This window comes from Mus pahari, chromosome 16 (genome assembly GCF_900095145.1).
Source record: "Mus pahari chromosome 16, PAHARI_EIJ_v1.1, whole genome shotgun sequence".
Classification (NCBI taxonomy): Eukaryota; Metazoa; Chordata; class Mammalia; order Rodentia; family Muridae; genus Mus; species Mus pahari.
In genome coordinates, this window is record NC_034605.1 from 57,285,376 (window position 1) to 57,306,037 (window position 20,662).

Consider the following 20,662-nt stretch of genomic DNA (forward strand, 5'->3'; position numbering starts at 1 on the left):
GCTAATGGATTCTCTTTTGTTCTCTCTCTCTCTCTCTCTCTCTCTCTCTCTCTCTCTCTCTCTCTCTCTCTCTCTCTCTCTCTCTCTCTCTCTCTCTGTGTATATGTGTAAACCAAACTCAGCTTCACTATACTGACTCAGGCTGCACTGACTCAACTGCCTGGACTCTTTATTGCCCCCCCCATGAGTAGCCTCTTTTTCCTGTCTGTTCTTGTGAGAGCCGGGCATACCCTGTTCTGTCTGATCTCCGATTAGTCACCTTGTCTGCCTTCAAATATGGGTGCTTCCTTCTACAAACTAATGTTACATTGTTTTGGATTAAGTGTGTATTCCAGCTAGAGGGATTAAAGGTGAGTGCTAAGGGCTGAGTCATAACACAACTAGAATCGGTTTTTGTGGGGTTTTTTGTTTTGTTTTGTTTTGTTTTCAGTAAATAACAAAATCTCAGGGTTCACAGTCTGGTCAAATAGCCTGCAATAATTCCAAGACCCGCTGATTGCCAAATCTCTTACCCTAAATAAATTCAAGCGTGCATACTAGAAAAGGTACTTTCTTCAAATAACTAATTCTCAAAAACGGTTTCTACCCAAGAGCTCATTCTCCAAAAAAATAAATATAGATAAAGCCTTCAGCTAGATGAAGAAAACGGAACAAAATCTTAATAAAAGATGAAAAGGGAGCTAGCACAGTTGGCACCATGGAAACATAAGAGTTCATTATAAAGATTATAACCATATGCCAAAAAAAAGTGATCACAAAAGAAACGGATACATTTCTAGACATATATATCTTCCTATAAGTAAATCATGAATAAAATATAACTACCACCACCTCCTGTGATCCTACAAATGCTCATGTGTTAAAAAAGGCTTTGTAGTGAGAAAAAAAAAACAGAAATATTATAAGAAAGCATTTTGGTTTTAATCCAGGTGTGGGGATATGGGGCTGCTTTGGACTGTGTACAGCAGCTGACAATGGCTACAGATAGTTTTTGTGATTTTGTGAAGTTTGGAATTCTGGCAACTTTTCAGAGGGTACGTGAATGCAAGGCAGGGTGGGTGGTCATCAGTGGGGGTGGGGGCAGGGTTTGCTTGCTGTTTGTCAAAGAAGTTTATTAGTGCTCAAAGAAGAAACAAAAGGAAAGAAATTGGGTTCAAGGCTATCCCCCTGTCTTAGGGTTTTATTGCTGTGAACAGACACCATGACCAAGGCAAGTTTATAAAAAAAACAACATTTAATTGGGGCTGGCTTACAGGTTCAGAGGTTCAGTCCATTATCATCAAGGCAGGAGCATGGCAGCATCCAGGCAGGCATGGTGCAGGCTGAGCTGAGAGTTCTACATCTTCATCCAAAGGCTGCTAGTGGAAGACTGACTTTCAGGTAACTAGGGTGAGGATCTTATGCCCACACCCACAGTGACACACCTACTCCTACCAGGTCACACCTATTCCAATAAGGCCACACCTCCAAATGGTGCCACTCCCTGGTCCAAGAATATGCAAACCATCACACCCCCACCCCAATCCTCCTTTCTCTCCCATCTAGTGATGGGGTAAAGCCGGGAGGGGAGAGCAAGAACATACAAAGTAGCGAAGACCTGCTAGGAGGTTTTGTTCCTAGTTGATTTGGTCCTTAAATGGTGACTAAATAGAGAGCAGTGGTGGCGCACACCTTTAATCCCAGCATTCAGAGGCAGAGGCAGATGGATTTCTGAGTTCGAGGCCAGCCTGGTCTACAGAGTGAGTTCCAGGACAGCCAGGGCTACACAGAGAAACCCTGTCTCGGAAAAAAAGAAACGAAAGAGGAAAGTAAGCAGCCATTACTGGGGGTGGAAGGGTGAGACAGGAGCAGCCACTGTTGATCAGTTTTGTGGGGTGAAAGCTTTCGTAGCCTTGTGCGTGACTGTGAGTGAACTGAATATTGTATCAGACTGTTCCTCACAGTGACTAATACTGAAAGAATTTAAAAGGACAAATTTATCTGAGCTCTTGGTTTCAGAGATTTCAGTCCATGGTTGGCTCTGTTCCAAAGTGTAGTGAGGTGAGCATCCCAGCAGAAGAGTATGGCGGTGAGGAAAAGTGGCTCACTTAATAGTATTCAAAAAGGGAGAAAAGGGGGACTAGGACAAGTAATATCCCTCTACAGGCACTCGCCCTCTACAGGCATGCTCCCAGGGACCTGGTTCATCTGCCCAGGCCCCATCTCCTAAAGGTTTCAAAGCTTCTAAAATAACACCAGCTGAGGGCTATTCCTTCAAAACATGAACCTGGGGAGAATATACATTCAAACTATGAACACTATTTTTAAATGGCTATAATAGATTTTAATATAGCATGTATTTTACCACAGATTTTTACGCAAGAATGTGAAGAAATAAGTCAGATTCATTGCTGGTGAGATTGTAAATGGTACAGCCACTTTGGGAAACAGTTGGTAGTTTTTATTACCATGACTCAAAATACCTGTTGACTGCCAGAAATCTCTCTGATACAGATAAACGTGCTGCCTCATGGCAGCCCACACTTCCCTGTCATCCAAGGGACTGAAAAGCAACCCTGACATCTTATTCTTTCTTCCACAGGGACAAACTCTGCCTGGACGAGTTCTCTTTCTACGCTATGTAGTGCAAACCCTGGAAGATGACTTCCAGCAGATCTTGAGGAGACAGCGGCAGCACCTACAGCAATCTATTGCAAGCACTGTTCTGTCCTGTGACAAACAGCCCCATAATGTCAGGTAATCAGTTACTAGAACTCTGGTATGAGGAGAATAGAGACTTTAGTTGTAACAAGTAAAGCACAGTGTGTTAGTCAGCTGATGGTCACTGTGGCGCCTGTGAGAAGACAATGGCAGAGAGAGGACTTATTTAAGTTCACAGATTCAGTGAACTCGATCTTCATGGCAGAAGCAGCCAGGAAGCAAAGGAACTAAGAGAAAAAGGGCCAAAGCAGCAAACAGCCCCAAGGCCACATGCCAGTGAGCGACTTCTTCAGCTAGGCCCTTCTACTGTCATACTATCTCAGTTGCCTATTCAGGCTTTGTACGGCCAGTAGATTGGACCATTTCTTAGAGAAGAGTTGCATGCTTATGGGACCTGATTATTTTAGGAAGACCTCTCACAGACACGAGCCTGCTAGGTTCTTCTCAGTTGCTGTAGATAAGCCAGAGACTAAGGGGATGAGATCTTCCTCATTACTAAATACCGTAAGTGGGGTAAATACCGACACTCTGGAGAATCACAAGGAACTTCACTTGACCGTGTGGACTCTGAGAAACAAGGATTATTCCTTATTCTGAAGAATGTATATAAAGGAAAAATTTTGAGAAGTCATGTTTGAAAATACCTTTCTTCCTCTCATGTTTTGACTAATAAGTAGGTAAATATTCTTTTGTTTTTTTGTTTTTTTGTTTGTTTATTTGTTTTTGTTTTTGTTTTTGTTTTTTTTGAGACAGGGTTTCTCTGTATAGCCCTGGCTATCCTGGAACTCACTTTGCAGACCAGGCTGGCTTCGAACTCAGAAATCCGCCTGCCTCTGCCTCCCGAGTGCTGGGATTAAAGGCGTGTGCCACCACGCCCGGCGGTAAATATTCTTAGTTTAGTTTACATATTTAAAAATAACTTTTATGCAAAACTTTGAAGAAATTGTCTTCTAGCTGCCAGAAGTGCTGTTAAGAAATGAGCAGCAGTGCTGGAGAGATGGCTCAGTGATTAAGAGCACTGGCTACCCTTCTAGAGAGCCTGGGTTTGATTTCTAGCATCTACACAGCAACTCATAACCCTATGTAACCCCAGTCCTAGGAGATACGACCCTGCATTCTAGCTGCTTGGTTACCAGGGACACACATGATGCACAGACATGCATGTAGCAAAACAAGCATACACATAAAATAAAAAAAAAAGAGCTGCCTAAATTTCATCAGTTATAATATATAGGAAAAAAAAAGCCAGATGGTGGTGGTGGTGGCACGGTCCTTTAATTCCAGCACTCAGGAGGCAGAGACAGGAGGGTCTCTGAATTCAAGCCAGCCTGGTCTACAGAGTAAAGTTCAGGTCAGCCAAGGCTATACCTTGAAACCTTGGGGGTGGGGGGAAAGGAGGAGGAGGAGGAAGCGGCGGGGTAAGCTATTTGGAGAAGGACTCTGCTGTAGGTCTCCAATCATGCACTGTGCGCAGCACCCTGAAGGGAATTTTAAAATGAGAAATGACCCTTAATTTCTAGAAATACGTTTTCCAAGGGGTCACCCTATATGTTTTTTTTCTTTTTCTTTTTTTAATATTTATATATATTTATATATGTGAGTACACTGTCGCTGTCTTCAGACACACCAGAAGGGGGTATCAGATCCCATTACAGATGGTTGTGAGCCACCATGTGGTTGCTGGGAATTGAACTCAGAACCTCTGGAAGAGCAGTTGGTGCTTTTAACCGCTGTCATCTCTCTAGCCCATGTTTCTATTTTTTTTTAAAGATTTATTTATTATTATAAGTACATTGTAGCTGTCTTCAGATGCACCAGAAGAGGATGTCAGATCTCATTGTGGGTGGTTGTGAGCCACCATGTGGTTACTGGGATTTGAACTCAGGACCTTCAGAAGAGCAGTCAGTGCTCCTACCCACTGAGCCATCTCACCAGCCCCCATGTTTCTATTTTAAATTAGCAGTTAATATTCCATTTTTAAAAGTCTAAGCTGGGTAGTGGTGGCACACGCCTTTAATCCCAGCACTTGGTAGGCAGAGGGAGGTGGATTTCTGAGTTTGAGGCCAGCCTGGTAAACAGTGAGTTCCAGGACAGCCAGGGCTAAACAGAGGAACCCTGTCTCGGAAAAAAAAAATGTCTGGACCCACACATCTCTCTTATCTTTTCTAATTGTCTTCTAATTTTGTCCATACCACCTGTTTTTCCTGTTAGTTGCCTTTGGCAGGGGGGTAGGGGTTGGTTGGTTGGGTCTCTGGTTTCTTTGTTTTTGGTTTTTGAGACAGGGTTTTTCTGTATAGCCCTGATTGTCCTGGAACTCACTTTGTAGACCAGGCTGGCCTCAGTGTATGTAATGCCGCTTTTTTCTTAATCTTGGTTACTTAAGCAATTAGTAATCATCAAAATAAATATTAACCATATGAAATGTTTTTGCCTTCCTGAGCCTAGAGCCTAAGGCCTAGATAAAGGATGACTACAGTGCACATCCTCTGCGCCCCGGTTCTTACCTTTAATAGATGATGCATGGTGACGGAGCCAGTGAAGACCTATGGTCAGCTAGTCCCGCTTCCCACCTGGTTAGGAAGTGTTGCCGGTCAGAAAGTCATCTTTGCCTCCCAGGTCTGCTTTCCATATTGTATTTAAGGAGCCAGCTGTGATTGGCCAGTATTTGGATTAGTAAAGCACTTGACGTTGTTTCCAGAGACAGGCAGACCTTGGGGGCTGTGCCTTTATGACTGTGTTAATTCCTAGATGAATTCACAGTACACATTATTTGGAGGTGTTGGCCTAATTAGATGGGGTAGGTCACGGGGTGGGGCTAACCCGGTGCTACAGCTCACACTGGACACTTCCTACACCCCCATTTCTCTGGGTTTTTAATCAAGAAGTGAAAGAGCCCCTGCCATGGGCTTCCAGGATTCCAGGATGCTGTGCCTGGCAGCACAGCCCAGGCAGCCACTGACCACTGAAACTTTGAGCTGAGATAACCCTTCCTCCCTCAAAGTACCCTGCCAGGCGTCTGCCACAGCAAGGGAAACATTACTAACCTGACCTTCTAGGAAAGTGTCAGGGTTCAGCCCACTGGTAGGGTGCCTGACAGACAGGCATGCCCATGGTCCTAGGCTCAGTACCCAGTACCACAGAAGGAGAAGAAAGAAACATGGTGATATTCCAGTTACCTTTTATAACCATGCTGCAGTTTAATGTGTGCTCTTTGTTAGACTTGCTTAAATACTGAACGTAAGCCCAAGGTCCTCTTGGTTGCCTTTGGAGGAAGCTCCTGGTCTAGGAGCCCAGTGTAAGCTGAAGGCTTTAGGCACAACAGCTGTGTACAACTTTCTTATCTTTTCTGTATTCCAGAGACGTTATTAAGTGGCTGGTTAAAGCAGTGACTGAAAATGAATTAACTACACCCCAAGATGACACTCAGACCTCTCCAGGAACAGGAGTCTTGAAAACTAGCAGTGACCATCTGTCTCCCCGGCCTCACCTGACCAGGAACACCAATCAACTGTAAGTAAGGAGCAGGCAGAGTTGTCTCCAGGGCTTTGAGGGTTTGGTATCTAACAAATAGGACTGTCCTAAGACCAGATTGCCCCAAATTACCAACTCTTGTAACATCGACTTTTTTACTTATCTAGGCTAGGAGCGTAATTCTGTAGAATTCGTGTGTGACATATACTAGGACCTAGATTCCATCCACAGAAAAGAAGGGCAGTGCTTATGGGCTCTCACTGCTAACCTTCCACCTGCGGGTTCTGATCAGAAAGTGTCACCTCCCAAGTCCAGAGCCTGCTCTCCCCAACACTAAAGACACCCATCCCACGTAGCCACACAGATTTGCACTGAGGAGCCGCCCTGCTCCTTGAGACTTGTAACTCTGATCCATCTCCTACCGCCTAGCTGCTGACACCTCCAGCTCTGGTGTCTTCTTTTAAACACTAATGAAATTGTCCTGGTTTTTTTTTTTTGTTTTGTTTTTTGGTTTTTTTCTTAAAAAAGGACTTGATCAATTTGAACAGAGCCAGTATAGCAGCTTTCAGGTGTCTCATCGAAGTCAGAAGCTGGCCTGCCCTGTTCTGTTATCTTGTCACTGTCTGCAGTTTCTCTGAAAACAATTCTTTTCCACCATATAATATGTGTTTAAGTGAGTGCTGTCAAGCCAAGCTTACCCTTCTGAAGTGTTGCTTAGCCTCCCAGTGCTGTGTCTGCCTCTCTCCCATATTTGTGTCTGTTGGGAGAGAAGGTGAGGGTCCACCACTGGAAATTCTGAGGGCAATCTTAGTAAGAAACCACTAATAGAGTGTATACATGATGAGGCTGGAGAGATGGCATAGCAGTTAAGAGTACCACTGCTCTTCCAGAGGAACCTGGTTCCCAGCACCCACACAGCAGCTCTGAACCATCTGTAACTCCAATTGCAGGAGATCTAAGGGCCTTTTGTTGGTCTGTGACAGCACCAGGCATGCACATGGAGCACAGAAGTATTTAATTTGTTAAAAAAAAAAAAAAAAAAAAAGTAACTGAAATATTTTTTCTTTTTTCTTTTTTTTTTTTTTTAAATGTTTCATGTGTCATCATATGTCACACATGATGGCACACACTTTTATTAATTAATTAATTTATTATATATAAATACACTGTAGCTGTCTTCAGACACTCCAGAAGAGGGCATCGGATCTTGTTACGGATGGTTATGAGCCACCATGTGGTTGCTGGGATTTGAACTCCGTACCTTCGGAAGAGCAGTCGGGTGCTCTTACCCACTGTGCCATCTCACCAGCCCTGAAATATTTTTAAAATGACAAATGCATGTCGTCTACAACAAAGAAAATGTTAGTCACCTTGGACCTGTTTTTTCATTTCCCAAATAGAGAAGTTACAGCGTAAATGGTCTTTACAGTTCTCTAGACCCTTAGGATTGTATGGTTTAAGAGTATCTTGCTTTTGTAGCTCACCCTCAAATTCTAGAAGTTTCACATATGAGCTGGCAGAGAGATTCAGAAGGATGGATTACTGAGTGTGAGCAAGCTATGGGCTGGATTGCTCTCCTTGGCCTGTGTATTTTGAGGACTTCCTAATGGTCTCTGTGTTGTTGTTGTTGTTTACTTTTTTGTTGTTTGTTTTGAGATAAAATCTCAACGGGTAACTCTAGCTGGCCTGAAACTCAGTACATAGATCAGGCTGGCCTGCCTGTCTCTGCCTTCTGAGTGCCAGAATTAAAGGTGTGCACCTCCACACCCAGTTGTCTCTGTTCTTGGTATACTCTTGTGGGGACCTTCTCCAGCTTCAGGAAGCCTCTCTCCATGTCTTCCTGCTCACGTGTCTTCCGTGTTCTGGATCCAGGATTGTGTGTCAGCTTCAGAGGATGTTGTCCATTGCTGTAGAGGTGGACAGGACTCCAACCTGCAGCTCCAATAAAATAGCTGAGATGATGTTTGGGTTTGTGCTGGATATCCCTGAGAGGAGCCAGAGGTGAGTGTAGTTTGATCATTTGTTTCGGTTTTGGTTGATTTCTCTATTAAAAAGAGAACTAAGCCGGGTAGTGGTGCACGCCTTTAATTGCAGCACTCAGGAGGCAGAGGCAGGCAGATCTCTGTGAGTTTGAGACCACCCTGGTCTACAGAGTAAGTTTCAGGACCACGAGGACAACACAGAGGAACCCTGTCGGAAAAAAACAAAAGAGAGAACTAAAAAGTCATTTATTTTTAAGTTAACTTTTTTTGTTGTTGTTGTTTTTTCGAGACAGGGTTTCTCTGTTTAGCCCTGGCTGTCCTGAAACTCACTTTGTAGACCAGGCTGGCCTCGAACTCAGAAATCCACCTGCCTCTGCCTCCCTAGTGCTGGGATTAAAGGCATGCGCCACCACGCCCGGCTCTTAAGTTAACTTTTTTATCTCTGCCTGCTAGAAACAGAATTTCAAGAGAAAAATGCCAAGTGCTAGAGTAGCATCCAGGAAGCAAAATGGGGTATGGAGTTGGTGATGGGAGCCAAAAGCTGCTGGCTTCTGGCAATTTACTCATGGAGATAGCAGCAGGGATTAAGAAAAGAAGCTTAGTTACTTGGCGTCTTTTTTTCTTATTCAAGTGCCCCTTGATAGCTAGCCAAGAGACTCAGAGTTCCTTACCACCGTGAGCCAGAAAGAAAAGAAAAGAAAGGAAGAAAGTGAAGGACACACACACAGTCTGGCCTAGCCTGACCACTTATGTCATCAATTTCACAACTGCACATGCACATATACATATATACATACACATATAACTACATACATATTTATGTATGTGCATGCATATAGACAGATATGCATACACTTGGTGGATGGAGCACAGCCCCAAAAGCCACACTTTATTTCTTCTCTCAGACTTTTTATTCCTTCTTAGACAAAAGTTCTTTATAAAATTAACTCATAGATAAAATGTTACACCACAAAAGGGGAGTCACAGAAGGATGTTCATAGTAAGTTAAAAGCAGTGTTTCATTCTTTAAGTTCATTATAAGTTCAAAGCAACAGTTTCACATGGCCTTGCTTTATCATAGTGCTCTTGCTTAGCTTCATCCTTGGGCCTGAACTAGAACAAATGTTTTCCTTGCTCACAAAATTTGCCCCAAACCTGTATCTATTCTGTGTAACTTATGAAAGCTCACAGTATTCCTTATTCTGCAGCCTTTGCATACTGTTCTAGGAGGAGGAGGAACATTCTATTCTTGATCCTAACTTTATTACATCTCTTTGGGAAAACAACTAAAACCATCTCCTTAAACTTTCTTCCTAAAATTATTTTAATCAAATGAGGTATTCTATAAAGTAATTAATTCATCTAAACAGCATTAGTTCATGAAAGGTCATCTTCATGCTGATCTGCAGGAACTTTGCCCAGTAAGGGGGGCTGATACCCAGGCATCATCAGGCTATGTGATAGTGGCAGGAAAGGCAGATCAGCAGCGAGAAGCAGTCTTGGGACAGAGCCTCTGGGCTGTGCTCTCCAGCCTCCGCCCATTGCAACCATGGAAACAGTGGGCCATCTCCAGAAAACTCACGTGCTTGCCATAGCCTTTCCTAGATGGCTTCTGTCAAGAAAAAGGGAAGAAAGGGGTAGGGAGATGTGTTCGATGAGTAATAGCTGTATAGTCAAGGCATAATTTCTTGACACCATCAGATCCAAACTCTCCCTACCATGTCAACTTGATTAACAAGTCATCCTTCAAGTTTAGACTTGGAGTAGACAAAAACAATATAAATAAAAACTAAGATTTTTCTCAGAAGGGACAAACTGGCCACCCACCCAAATTATACTAGAAGATACATAAAGTAACCTTTACTTTTAATCATTATTAATTCAGGTATAATTTTCAATATTACTTTTTTACAGTTACATTACACAGGTTCACATGGGTAGTAGTCATGGGTACTGAAGAGTACCTGGCCTGGCTTATTGGTGGTATATAGAATCTTACAGGCTGGGCAGGCTGACTCAGTTTAAAGGTGCCTGCTGCCAAGCCTGACAGTCTGAGGTCAGGTACTGGCACCCACATGGTGGAAGGAAAGAACTAATTCCCACAGGTGCCTTTACATGAACAGACGTTCACACAGGCGAAATTAGTAATAAAAAATGTAAAGAAAGATTAACATGGAAGATTGTTTTAAAAAATAAAATCTTGCCGGGTGTGGTGGCAACACACCTTTAATCCCAGCACTCGGGAGGTGGAGGCAGGCGGATTTCTGAGTTCGAGGTCAGCCTGGTCTACAAAGTGAATTCCAAGACAGCCAGGGCTATGCAGAGAAACCCTGTCTCGAAAAACCAAAATAAAATAATAATAATAATAATAATAACTAAATAAAATCTTGCAAACTTGATAAATTCAGCTATTCTAATAGAATTTTCTTTTTTTGTAGTTTTCTTTGCTCTTTTCTACATATGCAATCAAGTTGTCTGCCAATGGTATTTGACATCCTACTTTCTAACCTGTATGACTCTTTTCTGTTTCTTTTGCCTCAGTACACCAGATCTTTCAGGTCAAATGTTAGAGAAACAGTGTGTGCAGATATCCTCACCGCCTTTATACTAGGGAGCCATTCAGGCTTGAGCATTACATGTAAGAGGACCGGTAGATGTTGGGAGGCAGCTTGCCAGACTGAGGATGAGGTCTAGAGTCTGCTGACATAATTTTAATTTCTCCTCTTTATTCTCAGGATGTGGGGAATTATGTTAATTCATTTGCTTTTTCTGTGTTTATTGTTCCTTGGTTGGTTGGTTAGTTGGTTTTTTTTTCCAAGACAGGGTTTCTCTGTGTAGCCCTGGCTATCCTGGAACTCACTCTGTAGAACAGGTTGGCCCTGAACTCAGAAATCCACCTGCCTCTGCCTCCTGAACATTGGGATTAAAGGTGCCCACCACCACTCCTGGCTTGCTACATTGTTTTATTTATCTTGATTTCTTTCTTTTTTTTTTTTTTTTTTTTGGAGACAGGGTTTCTCTGTGTAGCCCTGGCTATCCTGGAGCTCACTTTGTAGACCAGGATGGCCTTGAACTCAGAAATCCGCCTGCCTCTGCCTCCCGAGTGCTGGGCGTCACCATGCCCAGCTTTTGATTTCTTTTTCATTTCACCTTCATTTGTGAAGGGTTTTTGCTGAATATAATTCCTAATTGCTAAGTATTTAATGTATTTTAGAGATGTTAGAGTGTAGTATCTGTGATGGGAGGCATTGGAGATTTCAGGTCAATGCTATATCCCAGTGATGGAGCACAGGGCCCTGGGTTCAGTGCCTAGCTGGCTGATCTCAAGCTCTTGATCCTCTGCCTAGCACTGGAATTGTGGGTATGCACCAGGGTACCTGGCTTTGTCCTTTTAGATGTCAAAGATTATTCTATTATTCTTTACGTTACTGATTTATTAATAAATCCATTTCTGTCTACAAGCATTATGGTTGTGTAGACCTCCGTTACGTTAGAACATTCAGAGAACGCTGTGCTGTGTGCTCTTTAAATGTGCTTCTGCATAACTCCCTCCTGTCCACACAGGGAGATGTTCTTTACTACCATGGAGAGCCACCTTCTGCGATGTAAAGTCTTGGAGATCATATTCCTGCACAGCTGTGAGACACCCACCCGTCTCCCCTTGTCTCTGGCCCAGACCCTCTATTTTCTGAACAACTCCACGTCCCTGCTCAAGTGTCAGGTACGTTCCTTCCTGCTTCTGAACACTTCCTACTGATCCTGCTGTTGGGGCATCATGAGGGAGATTTGGAAACTACACTTTACTGGGACTCATTGATCTTCCCACCGCTTTTACTGTTTCTGCAGTCAGATAAAACCCAGTGGCAGACATGGGATGAACTGGTTGAACATCTGCAGTTCCTGCTGTCCAGTTATCAGCACGTGCTGAGAGGTAAGGAGCACTTGCTCACACGGCCATTCCAGGTAACTCTCACCCCATGGGAGTAATCCCAGCACCCAGGAAGCTGAGGCAGGAGGGTGAAGAGTTGACGCTTACATAGTGTCTCAAAAAATTATATGAGCTGGAAAGATGGCTTAGTAATTAAGATCACTTCCTGTTCCTATAGAGAACCCAGGTTCGAGGCCCAGCACACACACACACACACACACACACACACACACACACACACACACACACGGCAACAAACATTAGTAATTCCAGTTCCGGGGACCCAGTGCCCTTCTCTGTCCTCCATGGGCACAGAATATAATGTAGTGATTACACAGAGAGCCAGCTAAAGCGCCCAGACATCAAATAAAAATACATATTTTTTAAAGAATCATAACAAAATAAAACTTTTATTTAAAGCATTGTTCCTTGATTATACCTACAGGGAGCACAGCTGGAATCACTGTGATGATATAACTTTCTTATCTTGTCACAGATGGTGATAATTCAGTGGTCCTCCTGGTTATTAGATTTATAGTTAAGCATAACCCCTAGCATGAGAGCCCTGGCGTCTCATGACACCTTTGTTGGATCAGTTGCTCATGGACTACAATATTATAACAGCTCTCAGTAAAGTACAGAATAGAGCATAGGACCCACATCTTGCAAAGGGTGTGAGGGATCTTAAAATGCCTGAGGATGGAGCTTTGAATCCTTCAGTCTGTGGGTTCAGTCCCAGTACTGCCTGACAAGGAGAGGGAGGGGGAGACCTTAAAGCTTATGAAAGTGTTCTTCAAAGTTGCTGGGAGAGCTAGCTTAGGTAGCCTGCAGGAGGCACGTGGTCGACCAGGATCAAGGACCATGGCAAACCACACAGATTTGCTCAAGTGAGAACTATTTTATTAGGGAGGGATTACTGAGAGCTGACGAATAAATCCTTAGGGAGGCTGGGGCTGCAGCTCTGCTCTTCAAGCCCTAGTGACACCCTGGGTTCAGCTGCAGCACAACAGAACCAGCGCTCAGGTGGAAGCAGGAGAACCAGACTCCAGGTCACCCTGGGCTACTCAGCAAGTTAAGACCAGCCTGGTAAACATGACACCTTGTCACTAAAAATTACTACACACATAGGTTTCTTTAGTTGTTTTGTTTTTCTTTTTTCAGATTGGACTTTGTATTTCAAGATTGTCTGGAACTCCCTAAGTAGTCTGGACTGACATCAAGTTCCCAGGTGCTAGGTTTACAGGCATACACTACCAAGATTGACATAAAATAGGAACCTCACAGAGGAGAAATGGGGCATTTCCCCTTAACATGTTGGACTGAGGACACAGCCTCACAAGCCAGAGCCTATGACCTTGCTCCAATCTCAAGGAAATCCACAAATCCAGACTGACAGCTGGGTTTCTCTATTGTTGACAAAACTTCATGACCAATACCAACTTGGAGAGGAAAAGGTCTATTCTGGTTTTTTGTTTGTTTGTTTGTTTTTTTCGAGACAGGGTTTCTCTGTGTAGCCCTGGCTGTCCTGGAACTCACTCCGTAGACCAGGCTGGCCTCGAACTCAGAAATCCGCCTGCCTCTGCCTCCCGAGTGCTGGGATTAAAGGCATGCGCCACCACGCCTGGCTGAAAAGGTCTATTCTGTATCACAGTCCGTCATCCAGGGGAACTGGAAAGCTGTCTGTCTGTCTGTCTCCCTCCCTCCCTCCCCATGCACACCTGATACACCAGGATGCTCAGGAATGGTATCACCTGTATCTATCACTAAAGAAAATGCCCTACAGACTTAACCTATAAATCAGCCTTAGAGAGCCCTACAGACTTAACCTATAAATCAGCCTTAGAGAGGCGTTTTCTCAACTCAGAGTCCCCAGTCCCTCCTCCCAAATGACTCTAGCTAGTGTCAAGTTGACATTAAACTTGCCAGACTGTTTATAAATGAATGACCTGTACTTTAAAAAAAAATTCTGACTCGGGAGGCAGAGGCAGGCGGATTTCTGAGTTCGAGGCCAGCCTGGTCTACAAAGTGAGTTCCAGGACAGCCAGGGCTATACAAAGAAACCCTTCTCAAAAAAATCAAAAATAAAAAAATAAAAGTAAAAAAAATTCTGTTCTTGGTTAAAGAAAAGCTAAAGCATTTGAATACTAAACTCTTGATCCTAGACAGGATTCTAAATTAGAAAAGGCTGGTGTAGAAGAGTTGAGGATAATTGATAAAGCATTTGTCTAACACACTGGAAGCCATGGTCCCCAGTCCCAGAATTACAAAAATTAATGTTGGGACAATTGGGGAATCTGAAGAGCGAATGACATTGTGTTGATACTGTTTATTTTCAATAATTATACCAGGTTACAATAGTAAATATCCTCAATCTTAGGAAATCCATGTTGCAGTATTGGACATGGTGTCTATAGATTATCCTAGCATAGTAACAAGGAAATTTTACTTGCCCATGATCATTTGGATGTTGACTTTAACTCAGTGATGTCACACAGAAAGTAAGAGACCACAGAGACCTGCTCAGGCCTGGAACTAACTGGGCAGGACTCTTTTGTAAATATTAGCACTGAATTAAAGTGTCCCCACCCCCCTCCCGTGTGTAGGGGGGGGTGTGGTTAGGCCACCTCGACACTCCTGGGTATGCTCCAGCCTTGGCCTCCTAACTCTTAGATTACAGGGTGAGCTATGTAGGCTTCTAGGTTCACTTCTTCTCTACATTCCTGGCGATATGTAACTTAGAATTATTATTCTTGAATGAAGAAAAGTAGTAACTATTCCATCACTTTAGCTTCATTCTGCCTGGCTGGGACAAACTATGAGGTCTTCTCTGTTTGAAACCCTACAACTACAAACCCAGAGGTTGGAGTTGTGCTAGGAAGTGAAGCCATACCTCCTCGTCTTCAACAAGCACTTTCCCACTTAACTGCCCAGTCCATCCTTGAAACTAAATGTCAAAGGGTTCGTTGTCAGGCCACAGAACACAGTGTGTGCATTTTTAGCACTCTCAATGAAAGGTACAAACACAACGCTTAAATAAGTGGTAAAAAAATTTTAATTCATGTTTTTCCCCAAGTTATCATAAAAGTTTTATAGTATAGTTACTGTTTAAATCCAATGAAAAAAATTTAAGCCGGGCGGTGGTGGCGCACGCCTTTAATCCCAGCTCTTGGGAGGCAGAGGCAGGTGGATTTCTAAGTTCAAGGCCAGCCTGGTCTACAAAGTGAGTTCCAGGACAGCCAGGGCTATACAGAGAAACCCTGTCTCGAAAAACCAAAAAAAAAAAAAAAAAAAAATTACAAGTATTTTTAATATGTAGTTTCTTGAATTGGAGAGATTGCTCAGCAGGTAAGACCATGTATCCCTTTTCCAGAGAACTGCAGTCAGTTCCGAGAACCTCCATCAGCCAGCTCACAACTGCCTACTGCAGTTGAATGATGTCCTTTCAGCCTCTGTGGGCACTCACACACACACACACATTTTAAAATATCTTTTAAAGTTTTTTGTTTTGTTTTTTCCTTTTATTGAGGCAGGGTCTATTTAGTTCTGGCTGTTCTAGAACTTTTGATGTACACCAGGTTGGGCTTAAATTCAGAGATTCACCTGCCCGTCTCACGAGTGCTAAGATGAAAGGCATTCCCCTCCATGCCCAGCAAAGTAGTTTTTTCTTTTCAGTCAGTGAGGCTCCCACAGTAATGCACAGTAATGCACATGACCTTTTTGTCTTGTCTCCTGGAATGCACCAGGCCTTACCTATAAAATTAGACTTTAGATTTTAAATTCCAAGGAATAATAATAAAAATAAAACAAACAGATTGCTTGATTCCTTCCCACTTGCAGAGCACCTACGGAGCTCAGTGATTGATCGGAAAGACTTAATCATCAAAAGAATTAAGCCCAAGCCCCAACAAGGAGATGACATCACGGTGCTGGATGTGGAGAAGCAGATCGAGGCCTTCCGCAGCCGCCTGGTCCACATATTGGGAGAACCTTTAGTCCCCCAGCTCCAAGACAAAGTGCATTTGTTGAAGCTGCTGCTCTTCTATGCTGCGGACTTGAACCCCGACACAGAGCCTGCTTCAGAACACTGAGGCAGCCAGACTTCTAAGCACTGAGCACCGAGAATACCTCCTGACTGCTGCCAGCTACTTAGAAGCCCTTAAGTATGAACAGTAGTTAGGACCATCATAGGACCAAACCTATCTTATTTATCAGTAGGTTGTAATAACTTTGTAACTCTTCAGTATATATATATTTTTTAATCTTTATCCTAGCCTATTCAAATTTGGCTTAAATGTACAAGGTGTATATATTTTTTATTAAATTATTTATCTATGCTTTTGAAACAGGCAGTGATATGCACTATACGTCCTACATTTCCATGTGAAATAACCCTTGTGCTGACAATCCATCAGTGTACACTGGTCAAAGCACTGACGGCCCAGTTGGCCCAGTTCTGGAAAAAAACGTTAGTTTTTCCTAAATAGACCACGTTCTATACTAGACTTTTTATATTGCCCATGAATATGACTCTGTGGCCAGTTTATTAAGTCTAACAAAGCAGGCAAAGAAACAAGAGCCTGATAGAATAAGACGTTTACAGTGCTTGGGCTCCACTATGGGGCAGGCAGAACGGACCGACAGACCTGGGCTTGAGAAATTAGTAAAGGTTTTATTTGTCAATATAAGATAACACAAATAAATTAATTTTTACAACAATCTTAGACTCCAGGGCTTCTCTATGAGGTTAGCTCATTATGTAAACAGACTACTTACTATCTAAAGTGATCGAGCAATCGGATGTTGAGTGTTCAAGACCATCAGACTTGTGAACAATGAGGAGACACAAAAGGGCACCTCCTTGCCTCCTTTCCTCGGTAAGATGTGTTACTGAACTGATTAGGCTAACTTGGTGGAAAATGGTCTCACTGTTATCAGAATAATCCAATTATACCTATCATCTTCTTTAACAAAAGCTTAAGCTGGTGTGGCTGTGCACACCTTCAATCCCAGCACTGGACAGCAGTGGCAGGCACATCTTCTCTGGGCATCTGATTGAGTGAATTCCAGGCTAGCCACTGCTACAGACTGAGACGCTGTCTCAAAACAAAATACACAACTAAAACATAATATCCAGGAAGTAGGTGTGACACTCAGTGGTAGAGCACTTGCCTAGAATGAGCAAGACCCTGCCTGTGCTTAATCTTCAGTAATGGAATTGGAGTTGGGGAACCATTTGCCAGTATGAAACCAGCATCATACTGAATTAGAAGTTAAATTTCATGTTAAAGTGCGAAAAAGGGAGGGGGAGCTGTAGAAGACCCAGTGTGTGTCCTGTGAGACAGCAGATACAGGCCCAAGAGAACACAGTGGTGTGCTGGACTAACCATGAGAAAGAGCTTGAGCTGGGTGGTGGTGGTGACCCCCTTTAATCTGAGCACTCGGGAGGCAGGCAGGTGGATCTCTGTAATTAAGTTCAAGGCCAGCCTGGTCTTCAGAGCTAATTCTAGGACAGCCAGGGCTACACATAGAAACCCTGTCTTGAAAGATAAAGAGGGTTGGGGAGAGAGAACAACCTGTGGTTCAGCTTGGAAAGCCAGGGTCCTGCCAAGTGTAGCCATGAGCTGTGCCCAGCTCTCAGAGAAGTCCAGGCTAATGCACGTCAGGAGGCCTCCACTGTGCAGACTGGTTGGTGAGCACCTCTACCATGGTTTGTCAGTGCTCATAGTGATCAAAGGGAAAGAATCAAGAGGCTTTAGTGTTGGAAGCACTCCAGCATAACTTACCTAGGAAAGCAAGGATCGGAGTCCTTCTCTAGGATAAATGATTTTTTAAAAAAAAGTGAGGTCCTCAACGCTACACCACTGACATTTTCCACCAACCTGAAAGCAGTGCAAAGTGTTTTTTCTCACTCACTCAAGGACAATCTGCACACTCACTCAGGCCTCAGTTAGCCACATTACTCCTATGTCAGAGCCCAGGGAAGCTGCAGACCCTGGACAGAAAGCATTCTAGAAGCCAGTGGGTGTGAGCACATTCAGGTCACGGGGTTTGAGATTATGGGTTCGAAGTGGTTGTTTCTTTCCTTCTACCATTGGGACATCCATCTTTGGTGGCTTGAAGGTTGCTGGATCTTCACCTACTCGTGTGGCCTGGGCACGCATCACCTCCATAGGAGAAGGTTTTGGAGCACCTTTGTAAGCCTGAATAGCAAAACCTGCCAAGGAAAACCACAGATTATAGCCCCAGCCCACACAGTAGCCTGGTGCCTTGATGATCTTTCTAAAGCTACCTTACCAGAATCCGATTTCTGCAGGGGTCGTGGCCCAAAGAGGCTCCATTTGTCTGCTGAGTTCCTATCATTTCCACTCCCAGGATCCATGGTATGAGGATTTGGAGCAGGTAAGGCTGTGGAGGAGCCAGATGAGAACCAGCCCCTGGAACAGAGAAGTAAACACATATTCCTGTATGCCATCTTCCCCTGTCACTACAAGTGTCTTTCCCCAAAGCAACAAGAACCCAGAGGCTGGAGCCCAGCATCATCTCAGCACTGGCTTCCCCAGAGACACCAGCTCACAGGCTCCAGAGAGACTGACCTGGACTTCTGCTTAGGGGACGCGTGAGGGGTGCTGCTCGGGGTGGACTGGGCTGATGCGGGGTGCTTCTCCTCTCTTGCTGTCTCTCCACTCTGCAGCTTTAGTTTCTGTCCCAATGGGTGAGATGAGATACACAGCAGATGAGCCTGGGCATGAGCCCTATGGTGCCCACCCTAACCTGAGTTTTCCGTGTTTCTAAGGTGCTGTACTCTACAGCATCCCAAGCACTCCTGCACTACAAGCTGTACACTAGAGCTCAGGTTTCCAACAAAGCCAAATCGTCCATGGGAGAGCCACCAGGCTGCTGACCCCTTAAGCCTGGCCTTCAATTCTGCTCCTGTCTTTCAGTACAGTCTCTGCCCCTCTCAGACTTTGGAAGCCAAGTCAGGCTTGCTGTCCTCTTTAGTGAAATGCTTCTGAGAAACCTACCCCATTCTCCCTCCTTTCTCCCATAACCAACCACCTCTACAGCATTATCAAAATAGTGTTGACAGGTTGGTGGTTCAGCAGGGAGTCAGAGCTGCTGCTTAGGTCTAAGTTAAAGCTCCACAGTAGTATGTCTGTCCTCCATGAGGGACATGCTGGACCTAAGCTGACTTTCAACACAGCAATTTGTGTAAGTTAACAATCTGTTACAATCTGAATGGCAAAAACAGAGTACCAGCCTTCAGGAGCATCTCTCTTGTCAAAGTTCAAATGGTATCATCTCAACATCATTTCTCCCAGGAGTGCCTTTTAAACTTAACCTGCAGGCTCATCTGGAATACTCCCGGCACAGCTCGGACCATCCATGGTGTCCTGTATCTTCCCTCACCCCACATCTCATCTGGAATACTCCCGGCACAACGCGGACCATCCATGGTGTCCTGTATCTTCCCTCACCCCCACATGCACACACTGTACATCATCACCTGTGTTTCTGATGGTCTCCCTATGCCCAAAGGAACTTGTAACAGCTACTTGGATTTTATTTTCTTTCTTGTGTTAAAGATCTGTCTTTACTTTTTTATGTGCACAAGTGATTGCCTATATGTATGTACGTGTATGAACTGTGAGGGGAAGGCGTGTATATGAAGATCAACCTCCTGTCTCGATTCAAAAGCCACCCACCTTATTGGTAGATTTCTCTTTTGTTTTGAGACAAGGAACTCACGACATAAACTAGGCTGGCCTCAAACACACAGAGAACTGGCTGCCTCTACCTCCAATGCCAAGGTGTGCATCTCCATGTCGGGGACACCGTGGCTTTGGTCTTGGGGGTGATTTTGTCTTGTTTTGCTTTGTTGAGATCATCTCTCACTCCGATCTGGAACTGATTAGACCAGGCTGGTGGGCCAGCAAGCTCCAGGAATCCACCTATCTTTGCCTCCCTAGCAGTGAGGTGACCAGCACCACCTTATCTGGCTTTCTACTTGGTTTCTAGGGAGTAGTCCTCATGCTTTGGTACCTGACTGACTGGCTCACCTTTCCAATAGCATCTTTCTTTCTGACTCTCTTTCTCTCTTTCTTTCTTTTTAAGGTTTATTTATATGAGTATACTGTAGCTGTCTTCAAGATACACCTGAAACCAGAAGAGGGCATCGGATCCCATTACAGATGGTTGTGAGCCACCATGTGGTTGCTGGGAATTGAACTCAGAACCTCTGGAAGAACAGTCAGTGCTCCTAACGACTGAGCCATCTCTCCAGCCCCCAATAGCTTCTTTCTTTACACAACAGAATAGAGCATCTACTCCAAGGATCAATATCAAGACTTGTGAATGTGTAAGTCACACAGCACCGTTTAGTAGAAATCGGCCTCTCTAAAAGAATCATGTGAACAAGCCGGGCGTGGTGGCGCACGCCTTTAATCCCAGCACTTGGGAGGCAGAAGCAGGTAATTTCTGAGTTTGAGGCTAGCCTGGGCTATACAGAGAAACTTTGTCTCGAAAAACCAAAAGAAAAGAAAGAAAGAAAGAAAGAAAGAAAGAGAGAGAGAGAGAGAGGGAG

At 44.0% G+C, this 20,662-nt stretch overlaps 2 protein-coding genes across 5 annotated transcripts in view; one reads left to right on the forward strand and one right to left on the reverse strand.

Annotated features, from left to right (window-relative positions):
* Simc1 (SUMO interacting motifs containing 1) overlaps positions 1-16,797 on the forward strand; it is a 49,681-nt gene extending 32,884 nt beyond the window's left edge. The window contains 6 exon segments of the mRNA XM_021215409.2: positions 2,582-2,736; positions 6,058-6,210; positions 8,044-8,172; positions 11,718-11,874; positions 12,000-12,084; positions 15,919-16,797. Of these exon segments, the coding sequence (XP_021071068.1) occupies positions 2,582-2,736; positions 6,058-6,210; positions 8,044-8,172; positions 11,718-11,874; positions 12,000-12,084; positions 15,919-16,169 (930 nt within the window). The 3' untranslated portion in view covers positions 16,170-16,797.
* Positions 16,798-18,085: 1,288 nt separating this feature from the next.
* Kiaa1191 (KIAA1191 ortholog) overlaps positions 18,086-20,662 on the reverse strand; it is a 13,132-nt gene continuing 10,555 nt past the window's right edge. For all 4 annotated transcript variants that reach the window (XM_029547409.1, XM_029547408.1, XM_021215625.2 and 1 more), the window contains 3 exons: positions 18,675-18,781; positions 18,376-18,515; positions 18,086-18,295 (listed from right to left, as the gene is read on the reverse strand). In XM_029547409.1, coding sequence (XP_029403269.1) covers positions 18,090-18,295; positions 18,376-18,460 — 291 coding nt within the window. In that variant the 5' untranslated portion in view covers positions 18,461-18,515; positions 18,675-18,781 and the 3' untranslated portion in view covers positions 18,086-18,089. The remainder of the gene's footprint in view (positions 18,296-18,375; positions 18,516-18,674; positions 18,782-20,662) is intronic.